Raw genomic sequence first — 9,202 nt, 5'->3', positions numbered from 1 at the left:
TTTTTTTAATCTTAGCTTTGCACAATTAACCTAACCAGTTAAACAAAAATTGCATGCTTGGATAGCTGCTTTATCTTTCAGCTGTGGATACCCCGTGCTTCAGGAGATACTTACCTCTGTAGGGGTTGCCTGTAGCTGCTCTGCTAGCAGAGTTCAAAAATTGCAGTTTCAAAGCTCCCACACCCTGTGGGCCAATAAGAAGCCGTGACATCGGTCTAAGGCCTCGTTCAGGGTGTCAGCTGCAGGACTCGGAGGGAGGGCGGGAGGCAGGCAGTGCGGGAGTTTGCTGGGCGATCTGTGTTTATCCCCCAGCAGACTTTTCAGCGTTGGGGAGGGGGCGGGGTTACACACGGCAGGGTAAGTATCCAAGTTGCAGTCATGAAATCATTCTGAAGCATTTCATTGGCTGCCTTGGTCCCTGTGACGCTGCTGCAGCTCCAAAAAACGAAATTTTCGTTTATTGAAACTGTAGTCAGCTTCAACTCCTGGCTTCAGAGAAAGGGCGGTTGCTACCCTGAAAACCAGTATTCAAATTGAATACTTTGTTTCTCACGGCAGCACGCACGGCAGCACGCCCTCCCTCCGAAGCCAGCACCCTGAACGAGGCCTAAGTGGTGGGCAAGCTTTAAACTTTTACAGAGATGCCAGCACACCCTTGCAAGGTCCGGTCCGTATCTCAGAAAACAGGGGTACTTAGACAGAGGTGAAATTAATGGAGTTCTGCCATGGAGACGCACCGCTTCAAATCCTATGAAAAAAATAAATTGAAAAACCCACATGCTGCCCTCACATTATAGCATTTTGCCTTATAGGGGCCAATGCAGTAACTTGCGAGAAGGCTGAATTCGGCTTTTTTATTCCGAGATTGCCATATAGTATGCAGTTGATGGCGGTATGTATGCGAGTTAACTGAAATACGGCATATACAATTGTTGCCGGAAATCATGCGCCGAGCGGGTGGCGAGAATGGCTATTTCGCCATATTAAGCACCACTCTGAATTCAGTAGATGCCGAGTAAGATCTCGGCGGTGCGTGGGAGAAACCGTTACCGAGAAAAGCGCCAAAAAGCTGCGCCAAACCAATCAGGCACCAACAACCAGCCGAGAGCCGAACATTTCAGCTGCTAGTGACATTGTTGTGTCATTCTAGTGTTGCTGCTGCCAGCGCAGCTTCAATTGTATTACATGTCATTCAGAACCTGTTACATGTGTTGTTTATAATAAAATACATTATTAATGTTAGCCAAAGGTGTCTGTCTTGTGAATGAATGTCTATTTTTTGTACTTGTGAAATGTGTTGCACGTCTACTTCTATAGTGCAACATGTGCAGAGAAGAGTAATTAGCAGTGTCACTGCGGTTTCATTGCGCCGTGAATAACTGTAGCACTTCAGAAATCCTACATGTAAAAACAATAGTTGTAACTCACACGCATGTGCAGCGCAAGGTATGTTCCCTAACATAAATATGGGCACAGAGACACGTCACAATGTGTACATATATAATTATTAATTTATGTGAAGAATTAATTGCCCTCGCACTGCAACATTAACCGTCTGTTCCTATGAATAGTGGCTATGTACAAAGTGTGCAGTCTGAGGTGCAAGGTGTTCAGATATCTAAAGTTCATGTGTGCCTCATAGTACTAAAAGTATCTAATTAGGGACAGCGCAGTAAAAGGTTTGCTAATGTCAGTAACAGCAAGACAGTCACTACCGTGAGTAACTGAATGCTTTAAGCAAGAAAGAGTTTTTTTTTATTTATGTGCAGAGGTTGACGCCACATTCACGTGAAATACAGATACATGCAGTCACCCGCCACTGACTGCAGGAACGCGGAGCGCTGCGCCTTGTACGCGCAACATGTGCAACTCACCATTTTCCCTCACAATCGCCATTTACTGCATTTAGCAGCAAATACCCGGCAAACAAAGGAGATGTAATCGCGCTGGCGACACACACATCTCGCAACTTGCTGCATAGGCCCCATAGTCTGCTTTTCCAGGAACAATGGAGAGAACCGGAGCACAGCCCACCAGTGCATCACAGGACACGAAGGTCTTCTTTAGAAAGTTTTATTGATTTAAAAGAACATAGGGCAGAGTTCCTAAAGACTCTCTGACATGTTTCGCGCACAGGGCGCTTTATCAAAGAACTTTAGGAACTCTGCCGTTCTTTTAAATCAATAAAACTTTCTAAAGAAGACCTTCGTGTCCTGTGATGCACTGGTGGGCTGTGCTCCAGTTCTCTCCATTGTATCTCCAGATTATCACCTCACCTGGATGCACGTCACTGTGGATACGCTGCTGTAAGCTCTTACCTGTTTTGAGACCTCATCACACCCAGCTACCTATCCGGTAGCAGAGGCAAGCGGTTACTTACCATAGACGTGCCGCACTGAGGCTGCGTCTGTTCAGTGACAGTCTTCGTTCCGGGGGCCCGTTTACTTCCTTTCACTATACAGAGAGGATCGCCCTGGCTGCTGTGTTCCATCGCGGGGATTCCCCTTCTTCTGACACCGCGTCGCCCGTCATCAGAGGTTGCTGGTGAGGAGTTCCTGGTTCTCGGAGTTAACTAAGATATTCAACTATCTACTCCACAACCACTCCACTTACCTGTGAGTAATATTACAACGACAGAATCGTGCTGCATGTGGCAGCCAGTCGGTAATTAGCTTATTTATTACCTTTCTCATTTATAACTTTCCTGTGTACCGTCACAACTGGTGATTGCTCACTGGCAGACACAGTGTCTATTACATTTAAAGCCATTTATTTACAGCGTATCCCCAGCTACACACCTAATATTTTTTTGGAGCACTGGACTGTTCAGTCTGAATCTCCATATGCTTTTCCAGGAACTTACCTTTCACCAAGGTGAGGATCAGCACAAGTATATTGACTTTAGCCTGCCTTAACTGAATATTTCCCAATTTGTTTTCTAGATGATTAGCCGTAAGAGGGGAAACCAATTCCTTAACAATACAAATTCATTGAAAAAACAATTATCGTCTAAGCTCAGATTAAAGGCTTTCGACCAAATGGTTTGGAAGGGAAAAATAGATTTGTTTTGCTTAAATGGTGTATGGACTTCATGGTTCAGTCACTCCGGGTTGTTCTTCCTTCCCTGGAGAGCCCAGTAGGGGGAAATAGAACTAGTAACAAAAACAGTGGTCAAACCAGTAAACAGAAAAGGTCAGCAGGAGGCTCTAGATCACATTGGATTAATCAAGTTGCATGCATACAGTAGAAGTAATGTCAAAGTTACACTTTAGATGCTAAATAATTTCCATTTTAGTAATAAAACCAGTTAACATGTTCCTTACACTGCCAACAGGGCAAAACTGTTCTGGGGACCTATGTAACCAATGTCAATGTACTGAAGTCTCAGGAAAACATAACTCCAATAACTAAAACACAGCTCCCCACCTAACCTTTTGGTATATCATGTCTCCAGTCCTTTCCCCTACCAGTTTCTTCAACTTCATTGTCACTTATCTGTATGTTTGCCACTCATTCCTCCCCTTAGCCCACATTACATGCAGCATAAGTGGGCACATGTTGCATTTCACACAAACTGACATTCTTGCACGAGTGTTCGGTTCCAATTAACATGAAACATTAAAGAACATTGCATTTGGGCTGAAGGGTTGGCTCGGGGAGTAAAGACAAGACTCCGAAAATGAGTTTGACACAGGGGAGCCTGGTGCAAATCCCGGTGTCTTTCCTTGAGCAAGTCACGCACTATCTGTGCATTTAGGCATAAATAGAATGTAAGCGCTACGGGTCAGTGACAATTCCTGCATGCACAGCGCTGCATACACTGTCAGTGCTATACAATACACAAAGTACAATTTCAGCGACATGAAGTGTAAAGCATCAAATCCTAACCCAACTAGCATCAAAACTAAGCAAAGCAGACAATACTGGTTAAAGTTGTTTATTAAACAGAAGTGGCATTTACGCATCAGCAATAGTAACTTCAACTTCTACACCGGGTTCAATACTGATGGAAGTGATTTGCTTAACAATCTCAGAAGGACTGTGCAGGTCAATCAGGCGCTTGTGGATACGCATCTGGAAACGATCCCATGTTTTGGAACCCTCACCGCAAGGGGTTTTTCTTGTTGTGATGCGCAGAGTCTAGTAATCAGAAGGGGAAAAAAGCATAGGTTAATAAATGGCTAATGACTAATAACAATGCTGAGACATTAAAGCTTCTCAATTGCCTTGGTAAATTGGCATTTACAAAATGAGGTTCATATTTGTCCTAGAGAAGTGTACATAACCTGTGTTGAAACAGAATACAGTAAATAAAAATACCACTTTAACACATTCACATCCCAGACAGGTCTGCAACCGTGTTGCCTAGCATACAATGCTTACCCTGTGCCAGGCAGTCTGAGTAACTACATGCTAATGGGTAGTGTCCCTTTACTTATCCATTTCAACATGGAAGGAATACATGAAACTGCAATTTGAACCTTGTTTGTAACTGTTACATAGGCCCATAATCATATCTATAATAATCTATGAAATGTCTGTAAATTGAATGTGTTACCATGGTTCATTTAATGCAACCATGTATCATCATAACTGTGCCCACGGCATACGTGAACACAAGATGCAACTATTACTTCCAGGTAAAAAAAACAATAAAAAAATTCATTATACATGAAAGATATGCAATGTTCCTGAAGAACCCTAAACCAATTTCACCTATGAAGAACTTTTGATGGGTCACTAGACTGCTATTACAAGGTGACATTACAAGTTTGATAAAGGCCAAGGAAAATAGATGTCATTTAAGGCACCTAGTTAAAACACGCTTCTCCCCCCTCAAGTTTCAAAAAGGCAATTCACACATCAGTACCTTGGTGGGCATGCGCACAGGTCCCTTCACTTTCAGGTTCTTCTCCTTGGCTCCACGGATCAAATCAGCACACACTAGCAAGCACAACGAAATACAATTAAAATGTGAATGTAAAGTGACTCATACAGGAGAATACTATTACTAAAGAAGATTTAACTTGCCATGAACACCTTAAACTTGCACCAATTGTGACTTTTCTAAACAGACCTCATCAAGGAGATTAATGATCTATAAATTGGCTCAGAATAGCGTATAAATCAATCACTGCAATTCATTAAAAATGATATCCTCATTGCCAATTTACAATGGTGATCATTTGTCATGTTTAGACCAAAGTATTTGTTTAGGTTGATGCCTGTATTTAGTTGGTTTACAACACATTTAGTACCATTTCTGATCATAATTATTTTTTATTTTTTACAAATCTAGGAATTTAATACAGCTGCTGTCACACTTAGAAAAAGATAGCCAAGACATCCATTATTTGGATTACAAAGTATTTTTCTAAACAAGAAATACTAAAAAACAAAAACACACCACAATCTGATAGGCCACAAGACAGCTAAAACATACCTTTCTCTAGAGATTTCACATTACGACTTGTGAGCGTGATCCTGATACGATGGATGGCCACTTCCTGGTCAACAGGGGCTTTGCCAGTATCTTTAAATGCCTATTTAAAGAGAATTATTCAGAATGTTAAGTATTTTTTTTTATCTACAAATAAAGTAGTATTTCAAAACTCAATACTTTGCCTTTATTATACCCCAAAGCCTAAAATATTGGTTTACTGTAATTTATAGAAGAACTATTCAATTTTAAAATACACAAACACCCATCCCACAGCAGTAAAATGCTTAGGTACTGTCAATGCATTAATTTGATAGCAATATTGCATTACAAATTAGAAGTTGATATACATTTTTTAATGGAGATATTCACTAACCCACAGCAGTAGTTTACATGTGGCAAGAAGACAGATGTGACAGAAAGAGGGATCCTGACACATACCAAGTCCTCAATAATAAGACACCTTCACAGGGGATCACCTGAGTTAGCAATACCAGAAGTATTGTATTTAACTAGTAACATTTTCACAAAGCAAAAACAATAAAATCCATCATTAAGGGTTTATAAATTGGCTCAGAATAGCGTATAAATCAATCACTGTGATTCATTAAAAATAATATCCTCACTGCCAATTGAAAACCCTTCATATTATAGCAATTACCACGACTGTTTTTTTTGTTGTTGAGAAGTTTAGATGTTTTTTCTGCTGCACCCAATTCGGCACATAGGACTCACAGCCCAAATTACAAAGCATTACGTAACTCCCAAAAGGTGCAAGATTGCGCTGGAATAATTCCTGCGGTCAGCGCGTTGCAAAGACCCCTTTGCACCGTGTCACGAGGACAGGCCTAGCAGCTGGGAGGCGCGCGGCAGGCCTCGGGGGAGGTGACGTTAGGATAGCAGCTGGGAGGCGCGCGGTCCTGTAGCCCCCAGTCCCTCACCTCCGCCGCCCCAGCAGATACTCACCATGGCTAATCACTTTCCTGACCGACTTATTCGTCCGACGGAGCGATCCGGTGCCTTGTCGAGCGAACAGCGGTGAGTCAGGAACAGCCGCGTGTATCCGCCTCACTAGCTATACGCGAAGAGAGAGAAATTGCGCGGCCTCATCCTATTTATATTGTGGAAGGGGCTGCGGAAACAACGTCACGAGGAAGTCACTTGGTCACGTGATTGAATTAGACGTCCCGTCGTGGCCATCTTTGTTTTGGGCAATTTCCCTTTACTACCTCCTATTGAAAATATAGGGAGAGAGTGAGAACATAAATGTGACAGTTTGTTAGCCCGCCACTTAGTGGCAAGAAAGCGGAATTACGCTAAGAGGATACCCTTTGGTTAAAGAAAAAGAAACCCGCCCTAGCCAGTGACCAAACTGTCTTTTGTAGGCATCAAACCAATATGACCTTGTCCCTCACACTTCCTGTGTACCATAAGCAAACATTTGGGGGTTACTACAGATACCCTGCACTTACACATTCTAGGTCCTATCATAATATCCTATAATATTCTAAAGTAAAAATAATGTGTCAGCTAATTGTCCTCTATGTATTATTATTGTTTATTTGTAAAGAGGAGTCTGATGTTTACTTGACAAGGATTTCCATAGATGAGAGGGTAGCACGGGATAACTTTTTGTAGGCAGGAGTGACTTCATTGGGAATTTTTATCCGGAAACGTCCCCAACGCCAGCTACGCACAACATAGAAATACCCCCTTAGGAAAGGTCACAATTTTCCCCGTCAACAAAAGTTGGTTATTCAGAATTGAAGTGGATCTGTTTCGCTTACTTTCAATTTGCAGCATTTGTTCTACTCTTTTAGGCCCTTAGCCACAAAAGGGTGCTGCTAAGCTTCAGCACGCATAGAATCGTATTCATGAGAATGGGAGTAAAGGCGGATAAAGCTTAGCACCCTTTTGTGGATCCGGCCTTTGTGCGCATTGTAAGGCAGTAAATACGGACAGTCGTGGCGCTTCGCGAAAATTAAAAGTAGTTGTTTCAGTTGAAAAACGCCATTGACGTAGCTAATATATAATGGGGTCACCGGAGTGCCAGACGCTATGATGTGGTGGCTACTACATGGAGCATTTATGGAGTTAATACCCCCACCCAAGAATGAACCCCAACGTTTAGGTGAGGATTCGGTATGTGGCGGCATAGCTAATCATTTATCTATTTTACAGATGTAGCAGGTGTTATGACCCCTGTTAACGCAATAAATAAGATGTTAGAAACATAACGCACGCATTACCATTGTTGTCAACAGAGCTGCGGTATTTCCTGTGATAAATATTGAAGTAGCGGTAACGCATCACATTACAGTAAGGGGCGTAATAACATTGGCTACATCTGCATGTCATTATCCGATGAGGAGGATTTAACTGCAGATAAGGACTTGGTTTATATAAACCAATCCATGAAATTTACCGAAAAATCAGGTGTGGGTTGCAAGTCCCTGCAATATGATATGCTAAAAACCAACACATTCTAACCAAGACCGGTGTTTCACACCAGCAACAATAAAAAAAATTATATTATAGACTTGTTATGTCAGTTCTGAAATAAATTAAAATCTTTGACAATGACTTTGGTTTCTAAAGAAACAAAAAAGAAGTTTTGAGTTAAAAAAACAAACGGGTTAAGACTGAGGGATGAGGAAAACATCAACAAGGAAGCAATATAGTCATCATTTCAGTTGCCTAACATTTAACTGAAGTCCAAGATTAAATGAGGAGATGACAATATATTTAAGTGATCTTCTTCAGCTGGGATTTAATTTGTGATGTATTTAAGAAAAATAAAGTAAATTTCGACTGCCAGTTTTGTATTTTTGGCTGGAAAGTCTTAAATCTCCTCCATGAAGGTCACCTACCAAACCACTGTCCATGTTTACTGACTCTTCCATTACAAAATATCTTTTGCACTGTCATCTCAGCCTACAGGACACACAGGATGTTTTATTTGCCTATGAGTGGTTGTCAGCATGTATTTGTGTTACCAGTAATGTCTGTCCTTTTATATAGTAATGTAAAATGTTAAGATGATCTGTCTGCTGTCAGTGAATTTCCACTTTACATTCAAATATTATTCTGTTTTTTTGTGCTTCTTTAAAGAGGCAATACAAGCGGCCTTTGATTACCTTTATTGAAAACGAACTACCAAAGCTGCCGATCGATTTGTTCTCCCGTGATCGATCAGCAAAGATCCTGCTTCCCAGGGTCCAGTAAATGGCTGCCTTTAATTTCAATCAATCCTTCATTCAGTGTAACTCAGCAGCTACAATGTATTCTTATACTAAGGTATACTTAAAATTATTTTAAGGCAGGGGTGCGCAAACTGGGGGGCGCGCCGGTTGCAGAGGCCCCACGCTCTTCCCCCTAGGCATTTAAATTAATGCCAGCGGATCGCGTGAGGCCTCTGTCTACAACGTCCCTTACCTTCTCTTTGACAAAGGCCCCCGTGGCTGAAACGCGTCAGAGGATCCGCCAGAGCTCCACTTCTATGCCGCAATAAAGTTTTTTGTAGTCACATCCTTCAGCCTCTGCACGAGTCATTCCGGCGGTGCGTCGACCTTTTCTCTTTCTGGAGGAGCACCATAGTTTGGTGACATGTTGCTATGGCATTGCGGCATCATTTGACGCCAAAGACAAGTTAAGGAGGAGGGCGCGAGCAGGGAGGGAAATCAGGCAGGGGGCGCATCGGGGAAAGTCTGCGCACCCCTGTTTTAAGGTAATATCTATTGTAACAGTTTGCAGCTCAAACTT

General features: G+C 42.1%; 1 protein-coding gene and 2 non-coding genes across 3 annotated transcripts; all 3 read right to left on the bottom strand.

Moving 5' to 3' along the window:
- Positions 1-3,921: 3,921 nt before the first annotated feature.
- RPS20 (ribosomal protein S20) lies at positions 3,922-6,565 on the bottom strand. Its single transcript, XM_075584308.1, has 4 exons — positions 6,407-6,565; positions 5,444-5,543; positions 4,871-4,944; positions 3,922-4,140 (listed from the first exon to the last, which is right to left on the bottom strand). Exons 1-4 carry the CDS (start codon positions 6,407-6,409, stop codon positions 3,958-3,960), a joined length of 360 nt encoding a protein of 119 aa, XP_075440423.1. The 5' UTR covers positions 6,410-6,565; the 3' UTR covers positions 3,922-3,957.
- LOC142488949 (small nucleolar RNA U54) lies at positions 5,104-5,168 on the bottom strand. Its single transcript, XR_012799745.1, has one exon. It is a non-coding gene; the product is annotated as a small nucleolar RNA U54 (small nucleolar RNA).
- LOC142488950 (small nucleolar RNA U54) lies at positions 6,007-6,071 on the bottom strand. The gene has a single exon (XR_012799746.1). It is a non-coding gene; the product is annotated as a small nucleolar RNA U54 (small nucleolar RNA).
- Positions 6,566-9,202: the final 2,637 nt, after the last annotated feature.

This window comes from Ascaphus truei, chromosome 2 (assembly GCF_040206685.1).
Source record: "Ascaphus truei isolate aAscTru1 chromosome 2, aAscTru1.hap1, whole genome shotgun sequence".
Lineage (NCBI taxonomy): Eukaryota > Metazoa > Chordata > Amphibia > Anura > Ascaphidae > Ascaphus > Ascaphus truei.
Note: the sequence above shows the minus strand (reverse complement) of the source record. Positions and strands in the feature narration are given on the sequence as shown.